At 51.2% G+C, this 12,519-nt stretch overlaps 1 protein-coding gene across 1 annotated transcript; it reads left to right on the top strand.

Moving 5' to 3' along the window:
- Positions 1-4,726: 4,726 nt before the first annotated feature.
- On the top strand, positions 4,727-5,773 carry LOC120375650 (zinc finger protein 418-like; the record flags this gene model as incomplete). Its single annotated transcript, XM_039496425.1, has 1 exon — positions 4,727-5,773. A coding segment is annotated over one exon (1,047 nt), but the record flags the coding sequence as incomplete, so codon positions are not given.
- Positions 5,774-12,519: the final 6,746 nt, after the last annotated feature.

Raw genomic sequence — 12,519 nt, 5'->3', positions numbered from 1 at the left:
CAGGGTCATCAATCTGCCCTTCGTTATGGATGCACGTTGTTGATTCTTTGATGTCCTTTAAGTCTCTTGACTCCTTCTTCCTTGACTCTGGCTATAACAATGGCCTTTACACCTTCTCTTTTCCTGATGCATACATCCTCATTCACACAAACCCACTGAGAATACAAACAGTAGTATTTTATATCGAGCAAAAAGGCATTGCAAATGAAACCTTGCCTTCAATGTTTCTCTAATCTACTTAACATAGACACAATAGAGAATCCTGTCTCTTACTTACTAAACCTTAAAACAAAGACATGTAGATTTAACTAGAGTGCCTAATTTGTAATACATAGAGGAAACCATAGTAGACAGTGTAACTTATCCTAAAACAAAAGGTGACCATAATGAGTCAGAAGGATTGTTCTGGTCTGTCATTCCTTTCTGCTATTCAAACAGGGTGGCTGACAGGATGAAATCAAATCATACATTAAATTCTCACAGTACATTATAAAATCCAGCTCCTACAGCCGTATTCGAGATGTGGGTGCACCATAGATTTATATACAGGCAATATGATATTTTCTGTCTTTTCTATCCCTTGCTTAATGATTCCCAACATTCCGTTCGCTTTTTGCTGCTGCTGCACATTGAGTGGATGTTTTCGGAGAACTATCCATGACTCCAAGATCTCTCTTGAGTGGAAACAGCTAATTTAGACCTCATCATTTTATATGTCTAGTTGGGATTATGTTTTCCAATGGGCTGCACTATGTGCTATCCTGACATCTAGTACTGCTGAGATCCTGCATTCAGTACTGTCCCTGCCCTTCCTGTTCCCTTTCTCCACTGAACCCCACCAGCCCATGCTTCCTGTTCCCAGCTTCCCCAGGACTCTCTCTTTGTCTCTGGACCTCTCCATCAGCAAGAAGCAGTGGCAGGGAGACTTGCCCTCTCTCTGGAGTCTTGGATTTCTGGGACATGGATTTACTTTCTCTGTGTTTTGGGAGCCTCTTTGAAATTGAGTGTCTGTGACATTAACCACAGTGCAATCTGGAGTGTTGAACAGCTGTGTCCCCTCAGTTCCCAAGGCTGGGGTGACTTTTACACTGTTTTTCTGTGAGAGCAGCCGCTCCTGGGCAGGTAACACACAGTCTCCAGCATGTAACTCGCTCCCAGCTACACAGTATTTAGTGCTGCTAGTCAGCGACTCATGAGTTACAGTGCAGCACAGGAAAACCCCAGAAAAGTCTCTGTTCCCAGACTTCCCAGAATTGTGCATCTTTCCCTGTCCAGCACACTACTGAACAAGGCAAGCTCATATGAAGTCTGTCATTTCATCAGTGGAAAATGACATGCACCTGCCTTGTTATCCCATGTAGATGAGGGGACTCACCCCTGCGGCACCCCCTGCTGGTGACTTCTGGGAATTAGCTCATTCCAGCTCCAGCGCACCCTCTGCAGGCCGGTGATCCGCCTTTCCTCTGGCTCCCGTGTCCCTCCTGGACCTGGTGCCCTTTACCCGGGTGCTGCCCTCTGGCAGTAACCCCTCAGTCTTAGGGTCTCCTCTCCCAGGAACTCCCACCCACTATTCCCACCTCGGCTCAGTATAAGGCCAGTCATCGTCTAGCCCCACACCCTGGGGCAGACTGCAGGATCAGCCACTCATCACTGGCAAGGAGGGTTTGGACCTGCTGCCTTTGCCTACCGCTGGGCTGCCCTCTGCAACCCCCCAGTACCTATTGCCTTCTGCTCGGCCGCAGCCTGGGGCTTTCCAGGCTGGAGCTCCCAGCTCCTCTGCCTTTCCCCAGCCCTGCTCCACTCAGGTACCCTGTGTCCAGCTCCCTGCAGCCAGGCCCATCTCCCTCTACAAACAGAGAGAGATTCTATCTGCCCCTGGCTTCTCTGCCTTTATAGGGCCAGCTGAGTCTGTTTGGGGCGTGGCCCCAGCTGCAGCCACTTCCCCCAATCAGCCCAGCCTAAAAGCTGCTTTCTCCAGCCACAGCCCTCCCAGGGCTGTTTTTAACCCTTCAGGGCAGGAGCGGGATCCACCCGCTACATCCCAAATGCAGTTTCAACACACTTTAATCCAAACACACTAGTTGGATAAAACAATAAAACAAGATTGTTAATTACCAAAAAAAAAAGATTTTAAGTGACTACAGGTAACGAGGCATAAAAGTCAGAATTGTTTACAAAAGAAATGCAGATAAAACACAAATATATTTGTTAGTCTCTGAGGTGCCACAAGTACTCCTGTTCTTTTTACAAACTAACATGTAGGTCAGGGGTAGGTAAACTACGGCCCGCAGGCCACATCTGTGCCGCGGGCCCAGCCTTCTCGGCCCCTGAGCTCCCGGATGGGGAGGCTCCCCTCTCCCTCTCCTCCCTTGCTGTTCCCTAACCCCTGCTGTCCCACTGCAGACTCAACATGCCGCGCCACCAGCGCTCTGGCCCACCACTCCTGGGCAGTGTTGCAGCGGTGGGGCTGCGAGCTCCTACTGCTCTGAATGGCATGGTAAGGAGGCCGGTCTGCACGCTCCTGAGGGACCTCGTATCTAGCTCCGGCGAGCCGCGTGGCTGTGGTAAGGGGGCCAGGGGGTTGGATAAGGGGCAGAGAGTCCTGGGGGGCAGTCAGGGGACAGGGAGCAGGGGACGATTGGGCGGGTGGTCAGGGGATGGGGAACTGGGGGGTTGGATAGGTGTAGGAGTCCCGGGGTCTGTCGGGGGCGGGGGTGTGGATATGGGTTCATATCCAGGACCCCACCCCCTACCCAACCCCGCTGCTACCTGTCCCTTGATTGCTCTGACCTCTATCCACCCCCCTGCCCACTGACAGACCCTTGGGACTCCCACACCTATCCAGCCCCCGTCCTCCCAGAACCTCCGCCCCATCCAACTGTCCCCTGACTGCTCCCCAGGACTCCCTGCCCCTTATCTAACCCTCCGACCCCGTTACCATGCCACTCAGAGCAGCGTGTCTGGCAGCCACGTGGACCACGCAGAGCCAGACACACTGCCCAGCAGGAGCGCACAGCCCCGCCCCGCAGGAGCACTGCCCGCACGGTGGTGTGGCTGTGGGGGAGGGGCTAGCCTCCCCAGCCAGGAGCTCAGGGACCGGGCAGGACGGTCCTGTCGGCTGGATGTGGCCCGTGGGCCGTAATTTGCCCATCCCTGATCAAGGGCATAAACCTATTGAGTCAGCAAGACATGCAGGGGTATGTCTGTGTGCTGAGACCTATGAGGCTTTTCCATGCCATGTGCTGTGAAGCTTGTGTTTGGGACACAGGAAGTACAAGCCACATGGCAAAGGGAATATAAAGGGCAGCTGCATCATCTCCATTTTGTCTTCAATCCCTCTTCCTACCTCTGGAGCAACTTCTCTACAAATTGAAGCCTGGAACAAAGGACTGAAAGACCCATCGAACTTGTGGATGTGTTCCAGACGGACTTTCAAGCCAGCAGCTCAGCAATACTGCTAATAACCTGATATATAGATTTTGGAATGCATCTCACTGCTTTTCCATTTAACAACTTTTTTTGTGTCGTGTCGTGTCTTGTCTTTCCATGCTAAAGGATTGGCTGGCAGTGTGGTCTTTTGGGTAAGATCCAAACCTATAGTGATCTTGTAATGTGGCTGACCTTTTGGGGTCAGAAAAACATTTTGTATATGAGCAGAGTTTTTAAATAACCTCTCACTGTACTGGACCTAGGTGCTGATTGGGAGTCGGAGAACTGGAATGCAATAAAGGGGGCCGTGTGATTTCTTTTTTCAGCTTCTCGATAACCCGTGTGTGGGATCAGAAGCACAGTTTGTGACTGGTCGTTGAGTTTAACTTCAGTGTTAACCACCAGTTTTGGGAGCATCTGCTCTCCCTTTTTCAGCCTGCCCTGACCCTGGCATTTTCAGTGTGGACTGCCCCAGGCACACCCGTCACACTAAGCACTGAAGTTAAATTAATAGAATGTTTTTTATGACAAAGTTATGAAATCAAGTGACCTCCTTTGTTTTCTTTCATCTGAGCAGGGTTTCCAATTTCCCAACCTGATGTGATCTCCCAGCTGGAACAAGGGAAGAGCCATGGGTCCCAGACCTCCAAGGTTCAGAGGAAAGAGAGATCCTGAGAGCTCCTGCACAGGTGAGGAAATATTAAACCAACTGAGAATCTGTAAGTGCCTGAAGGAAACATCTGGGATGCCCTACAATGCCCTTGGAAGGTCTCTCAGTTCAATATTGTCCCTAGCAGGGGTCGTATCCTTAGGGTAAATATAGCTCATGGCTTCCTGTAGACACTAGCAGACACCAGGCAGTAGCTTCCTCCCTTCCCCTGTGAATTTGGATGGGATGTGAAGCCTGAATTGATCCTCCTCTCTCCTGTTTGGGGAAGAACTTGGGGAGTTCAGTTCTTGTTTTTATTTGACCTCTCTCCAGTACTTGTATTGGTTTGGCCTTCCCCTTTCCATCCGTGTTTGAGGTTTCTGTCTGTATCACAGCAGGTGACGCAATGGTAGGTGAGAAAGAGGAGGAGAATTCTCAGCAGGAGAATGTTGAGCAAGTGGATAAACACAGAGCATTATCACAAATTTCGAAAGGAATGTGTCCTGGAGTCATAAGCAGGAAAAATCCCATGACATTCAGCACAGACCAGAAGGAGAGCAGGGAAACCAGCCAGGGGAGAAAGTGGGTAAATGTATTTCCTGTCAGGAAACTCAGAAGGATCTCAAGGAAACCACAACACAACAGGAAATCCTCAGCAGAAAGAGAAAAAATACATGCACTGAGTTTGGGGAAAACGTATGTGATTACTCCATCCTTATAAAGCATCACAGAATCCACACAGGGAAGAGGCCCTATGAATGCAGTGAGTGTGGGAAAACCTTCAGTCGCAGTTCACACCTTATTAGGCATCAGAGAATCCACACAGGGGAGAGGCCCTATGAATGCAGTGAGTGTGGTAAATGCTTCACTAGCAGCTCAGGCCTTTATCAACATCAGAGAATCCACACAGGGGAGAGGCCCTATGAATGCAGTGAGTGTGGAAAATGCTTCACTGACAGCTCAGCCCTTTCTCAACATCAGAGAATCCACACAGGGAAGAGGCCCTATGAATGCAGTAAGTGTGGGAAAACCTTCAGTCGCAGTTCACACCTTATTAGGCATCAGAGAATCCACACAGGGGAGAGGCCCTATGAATGCAGTGAATGTGGGAAAAACTTCACTAGCAGCTCAAACCTTCTTACCCATCAGAAAATCCACACAGGGGAGAGGCCCTATGAATGCAGTGAGTGTGGGAAAAACTTCACTAGCAGCTCAAACCTTCTTGTCCATCAGAGAATCCACACAGGGGAGAGGCCCTATGAATGCAGTGAGTGTGGAAAATGCTTCACTGACAGCTCATCCCTTTCTCGACATCAGAGAATCCACACAGGGGAGAGGCCCTATGAATGCAGTGAGTGTGGGAAAACCTTCAGTCGCAGCTCAAACCTTCTTACCCATCAGAGAATCCACACAGGGGAGAGGCCCTATGAATGCAGTGTGTGTGGAAAATGCTTCACTTGCAGCTCAGGCCTTTATCAACATCGGAGAATCCACACAGGGGAGAGGCCCTATGAATGCATTGAGTGTGGAAAATGCTTCACTGACAGCTCAGCCCTTTCTCAACATCAGAGAATCCACACAGGGGAGAGGCCCTATGAATGCAGTCAGTGTGGGAAAACCTTCAGTCGCAGTTCACACCTGCTTACCCATCAGAGAATCTACACAGGGGAGAGGCCCTATGAATGCAGTGAGTGCGGGAAAACCTTCTGTGGGCACTTTGCCCATGTTAGTCATCAGAGAATCTGCAAGGGAGATCAACAACATAAACACCTCTAGGGCTATCAATACTTTTTTTTCTCTGATAATTTTCCTGATTCCCACATAGTAAAGGTCCATCCAACCTCACATCCTATCTGCCAACAGTGGCCAATGCTAGGTGCCCCAGAGGGACTGAATCTAACAGGTAATGAGCAAGTGATCTCTCTCCTGCCATCCATCTCCACCCTCTGACAAACAGAGGCTAGGGACACCATTCCTTACCCATCCTGGCTAATAGCCATTCATGGACTTAACCTCCATTAATTTATCTGCAAAAAGAACAAGGAGTTCTTGTGGCACCTTAGAAACTAACAAATTTATTTGAGCATAAGCTTTCCTGGGCTAAAACCAACTTCACTGGATGCATGCAGTGGAAAATACAGCCGGAAAATACACACACACACTCAGAGAGGACATGAAAAATTGGGTGTTGCCATACACACTATAACGAGAGTGATCAGTTAAGGTGAGCTATTATCAGCAGGAGAAAAAAACCTTTTGTAGAGGTTTTCGTGGCCTTTGAGAAAGCAAGATAGAGCTTTGGAAGACCTAGCAGGGTTTGTGGCCCAGGAATTGTTCTCAGATTCCACTGAGACTTCAACTCAGAGTGCAGGATTCAAAGTCCTGAGTGCTGGCCCTTACACCATGGGACCAGCAGAGCACCTGTTGATTACTGTAGACTTCCAGCAGGGAGGACTCTGTGGGCAGGGGCGGCTCTAGGCATTTTGCCGCCCCAAGCACGGCAGGCAGGTTGCCTTCGGCAGCTTGCCTGCGGGAGGTCCGCCAGTCGCAGGACCAGCGGACCCTTCGCAGGCATGCCGCCGAAGGCAGCCTGCCTGCCACCTCGCAGCGACCGGCAGAGCGCCCCGTGGCTTGCTATCCCAAGCAAGCGCTTGGCGTGCTGGGGCCTGGAGCCGCCCTGTCTGTGGTTTCAATTTTGTCTGGCAGGGAGGACTCAGTGGGAACATGCCTCTCTGGCCAGCCCTGCATTTGCTGAAAAAGTCAGCACCCAGCACTTTGCTGCAGGCCCAGAGGCCTTTCTTCCTCCAGACTGCGAGGCCAGTGGACAGGTGAGGCAGTAGCACCTTCAGTCTCAGGCAGTAAAGGGCCCTTCCTGGGAAAGGCCATGTCCTGAAAAGGAAAAACTAAAGTCAAGGAGGGTCCTTCTAAAACTCTTTGGGTATGTCACAGGGGGAAAGTGTTTCTTTGCCTCACCATGGACTTGAACCCTGGATCCTCAAATTAGAAGGCTGATGCACTGCCAACTGAGCTAGCTAGGCTCATATTCTTCAAAAAGCAAATTTCATACAGAAGAGAAACTAGTCAAGAAAAATGAGGGCAGGAAACTATACAGAAAACCTGCTACTCTCGCTCTCTTAGCAGTCCTAGCCCCGCCTGCTCCTCCATCTGGTGCCCTGAGGCCGTATTCTTTTTTTTGTTAAATATCAAATCCAGGAGAAAACACAGTTCTACAAAGCAAAATGAAATCACAAACAGAAATAAAAAAGGAAAATGCAATTCCCATCACTTTATCATATCTGGGCCATTCCTGTATCGAGAGCACCCGCGAAGGTCCCTGTGTGCTTACGAGAAACGTGAAGGAACTCATACCACAGCCTGAACATGAAACTCAACTGCTCCCAGGTGCCGCAGTAAAACCCTTTCCCTGCTGTGACGTTGCACTCCATAGGATTTTATGAAAGTATGCTAATGAGTGTGAATATAAAGTGACTGGACTATGCTTCATGCAAAAGGTCGCTTGTAAGGTATCATTACAAAGCTTATAATCTACTCTGTGTGTATTCATCCTATTGTATGAACCGATCATTCTTGGATCTGAAATTAGAAATATGAACTATAACTCTGAGGTCCTGTTGTAATGATGCAAAGTGTGGGCCATTAATAGTGGTTTGGACTCTTGATGGCTCCCATTAACCAGGACAATTGACTGGAGATGGCTCTGTCCTGCACCATCTGTGAGTCAGGCCAGGAAGAATGAAGGCTTGGGGGGGGGGGGGTGTCTCACGGGACATGTGACCATGTCACCTGGTACAGGAATCCATCTTAAACCTGGGGCTCTTCCCCAGGAGAGAGACAAAAGATTCCTGCCTGGTACCAAAGCTCTATAAGAGGGTGGAACTGAACAAACATGGCTGCAGTCATGAGACATCCCCTAGCTACCACCTGAGCTGGAACAAGGGCTATAGCAGGTGAAAAGATTGGGCCCAGACAAGAAATAAGTCTAGTCTTTGCCTCTCAGTCTTTGCAGATGGGACCTTTCCCTCCAGTGCTGGAGGATTTGCCCTTCTCATCTACCCTTGTCCCAAGCAGCACAGCAGGTAGGAATCTTAAATGTGCAGAGGAGACTTAGGAGCAGAACCCCCCCCCCCCGACCTTCCATGCAGTTGGCACTTGCCCCTCACTGAGCAGGATTGAAACTCCTGCAGGGCAGGAGCAAAGCAGCAGGGTGAAAAGAACCTGGAGATGCTAGGATTGAACCCAGGACCTCTGGGCATGTGCTCTACCACTGAGCTACATCCCCAGATGGGCCATTTGTGCTATAGGTTACATTCAGAGCCCTCCTGTTTCCAGAGCACCTAGTGGCCTAAAAGCAACATGAGGGACACATTCCCTGCTCTGAGGCCAAATCTGCTGTCCTGGAAGTTGCTGGTTCTTAGGGGTCACTCTGCTGCAAGGCCAGATTCGATGTGTGGGGCAGAGAGAGTGGGTGCCCTGGGCTCAGGGTGCAGAGATACACTCAGCCTTCTCCCCTGCATTGGGTGGGGGGTGCTGCCACCCCCTCCTGGAATGTAATGGGAGGGGAGGGGCGCTGTGAGTCGCTCAACAGCTGACCCCGGTGGCAGAAGTGCTGTGGGGAGCTCCAGGTGTTTCTAGGGTCTGCTCTTTCCACCTGCCTGTAAAGTCCAGCTTTCCCCAGCACATTCACTGCGGTGCAATTGGGTCACTGTTTCCATGGCTGAACAGCAAAGAATCACTCCCAGTTTCCCTTCTATCTGCGGCAGGATTAGCCTTGTCAGTGATTAATGAGGTGGATCTTGTTGTAGATTGTTATTCATTCCCACCTTGACAATTCACACCGTCCCTTTCCCATGCAGATTCCCAGCACCTTGGTGATCCTGGTAGCAGGGGTTGGGTACTGAGATTTTCAGGGTCCTTTTTCCCCTCCACCTGGAGTGAACTCAGCTTTTCCCCCATCCCAGACAATCCATGAAATAACAACAGGGGCATAAAGAAAGAGGGGAGGGAACATCTCACGGCCAGGGCTGGATGTGCCCGGGGCCCCCTGCTTGTCCATTGTTTCCCTGGAATTTGGCCTCCTGCTTTGCACAAGGGACAGCTCAGCTCAGCATCAATTAGGTGACTCTGGGAAGTTTGGGGTCCCCGGGCTCCCAAAGGAGGGGGAAGCAAGTCACCCCTGGAGCAGGTTAAAGCTGCAGGGTGACAGTGGGGTTGCTGCTCTCTCTGTCCTGCCTGCTGTAGCACCGCCTGGGCAGGACAGAGAGAGCCAGTTATAACCCCACCCCCCACCAGCCTGTATCGGGGGATGGGAGCACTCACACCCTGGGGACCCACACACCAGAGATCTACTGGGAGGGAGAGTGGCACCCACACACCCAGGATCTTGTAGGGGTGGACAAGGGCATCCACACTCCGGGATCCTCTGCAGAGGGACGGACACCCACACACCCAGGATTCTGTATGGGGGGGCAGAGGTACCCGGACACCTGGACGCGGGATGGGGGCACCAAAACATCTGGGATCTTACCTGGGAGGACAGCGGCACCTGCAGCTCGACATGAGATGGGGGCGGGGGAAGCAGGAGCATTTCCCAGTTCCAGGCTGTCCCCGTCTGGCCAAGGCACAGAGCTCACAAGCAGAGTTTAAAGCTCCAGCTGCCAGGCTATAACACAAGCCAGGCCCCATGGCTGGTGCCTGTGATCCCAGCGCCTGGGGAGGCTGAGGCTGGCGGATCGCTTGAGCTCAGGAGTTCTGGGCTGCAGGGGGCTGTGCCGATCGGGTGTCCGCACTAAGTTCAGCATCAATATGGTGATCCCGGGGAAGCTTGGGGTCCCTGGGTTGCCTAAGGAGGGGTGAACCGGCGCAGGTCAAAACTCCCGTGCTGATCAGTAGTGGGGTTGCACCTGTGATTAGCCACTGCCGCATAGCCTGGGCAAGATAGTGAGACACGGTCTCTTTTTATACAGACACCCCCCGCAGAGCCTGGATGGGGGGATGGGAGCACCCACACGCTGGGGATTCTGAATTGGGAGGAGGGACACCCCTCTGCAACACTTGAAAAAAGGAACAGCGACACCCACACACCACAGAGCCTGGATGGGGGCAGGGGAACCACACACGGGAGCTAGTTCATGAGGTGGGGGACACACCCATATGCTCCATTGCACCATTCTTAATGAGAAGAACGGGGGCATCCGCACAACACGGATCCTTAACGAGCTGGGGGACACCCACACTCCATTAACCAGGAGGGACAGGGGCACCAGACACCCCCCGTAGCATGGAGAACACCCACATCCACCGGATCCCTCATGGGGGGTAAGACAGAGGGGATTATAATGGGGCCCAGCGCACCCACGCACCAGGGATTGTTAAGGGTTGAATGGACAGGGACACCCACACACACTGAGATCACGTCCTTGGAGGAACGCAAACCCTCCACAGAAGGACCTGGTCTGTTCCATGATGGCAGCCCAGCCTGGGTGAGTCAAAGTCTCTTTTTATACAGGCACGCCCCAGAGATCCTGACTAGGGGGAGAGAGACACCCACCCACCAGAGATCCTTAATGGTCTAGGGTGCACCCACACACCAGGGATTCTTATGGGCGGGAAGAATGGAGACAGCCAGACACACTGATATCACTTCCTCCAAGGAGCCTGGGCCAGACAGGGAGACACAGTCCCCCTTTACAGATCTGCCAGACAACCTTCCTCCCACTCCCTCCACACAATGTTCTTATCTGGAGGTGAAGCCAGGGAAACCACATGGAGGATTCTTATCTGGGGAACTGGGGGGACCCACTTACCACCAGAGATTCTTAAGGGCAGGAGGAACAGGAACTCCCACCTCTGCAGCATGGGGGTGGGTTGCCTGCTGGGATCATCTGGGCATATTTCACCTCGTCAGCTCCCTGCCATTGCCTTGGGGGCCCCTTGTTCGCTGCCTCTGGTACCCAGTTTAGCCTCCTTCCTGAGGGCTGAAACGCTTTGATCTATCTAAGCTCTGTGGGATCAATGTGTGTCATGGTGTAATTCTGTGTTATTCGGGGGTCAGACTAGCTGAGCTAATGGCCCCTTCTGCCCTTAAATGCCATGAAAACATTTCCCTGGTTTCTCCTTGCGCCTGACAGACACCACGGTGAGGGGACCGATAGAAGATCCCGCACACAGCGCTCTGGCTCTTACTTTACTTGGGGACGTCAGCGCTTTCCTAGCAAAGCTGCTGCTAAAGCGCTGGATTTGGGGAACGGTTCGGCTCCGATTCAGAGATCTGCCTGCGGGGTGTGAACCTGCCACGAGGAGCGGGAAACGCAACCAGCAACGGGAGGCGTTGGCTGAGCTCTAGGCTGCCCCCGTGTGGCCAACGCTTAGAACTGAGCAGGGGAGTTTAAAGCTGGCGCTGGGAGGGAAGTGAACACGCGGGGCATGAAGGCTCGTGCGTGTAACGCTTGTTGGGTGGGCAGCTGAGTGTAGCTGATTGCCAGAGTTCAGGGCTGCACCCCGGGGTGCTGAGCAGGTGTCTGTGCTCAGATTAGTCTCTCTATGCTGGTTTCTGGGAAGTTTAGGGTCACCAGTTCCCCCTCGGGAGAGGGGAACCAGGTCAGCCCAGGAAGGGAGGCTGGCAAAACTCTGGTACCCATTGGGCAGTGGGACTGCCCCTGTGAAGAGCCGCTGCAGTATATGTTAAAGAAAGTGTAGATTCAAATGAAGTAAAAATCTTAAGCGAATCCACAGGTTCCATAGAGTCTCTATGGATAGAAATTTCATGCTCTAGTAAAAATATAACATTAGGGATCTATTATCGACCACCTGACCAGGACAGTAATAGTGATGATGAAATGCTAAGGGAAATTAGAGAGGCTATCAAAATTAAGAATCCAATAATAGTGGGGGATTTCAATTATCCCCATATTGACTGGGAACATTTCACTTCGGGACGAAATGCAGAGATAAAATTTCTCGATACTTTAAATGACTGCTTCATGGAGCAGCTGGTACGGGAACCCACAAGGGGAGAGGCGACTCTAGATTTAATCCTGAGTGGAGCGCAGGAGCTGGTCCAAGAGGTAACTATAGCAGGACTGCTTGGAAATAGTGACCATAATACAATAGCTTTCAACATCCCTGTGGTGGGAAGAACACCTCAACTGCCCAACGCTGTGGCCTTTAGTTTCAAAAGGGGGAACTATACAAAAATGAGGGGGTTAGTTAGACAAAAGTTAAAAGGTACAGTGACTAAAGTGAAATCCCTGCAAGTTGCGTGGGCCCTTTTTAAAGACACCATAATAGAGGCCCAACTTCAATGTATACCCCAAATTAAGAAAAACAGTAAAAGAACTAAAAAAGAGCCACCATGGCTTAACAACCATGTAAAAGAAGCAGTGAGAGATAAAAAGACTTCCTTTAAAAAGTGGAAGTCAAAT

Source organism: Mauremys reevesii, linkage group 12 (genome assembly GCF_016161935.1).
Source record: "Mauremys reevesii isolate NIE-2019 linkage group 12, ASM1616193v1, whole genome shotgun sequence".
Taxonomy (NCBI): domain Eukaryota; kingdom Metazoa; phylum Chordata; order Testudines; family Geoemydidae; genus Mauremys; species Mauremys reevesii.
The sequence above is the reverse complement of the archived record's forward strand: the minus strand, read 5'-3'. Positions and strand labels throughout refer to the sequence as shown.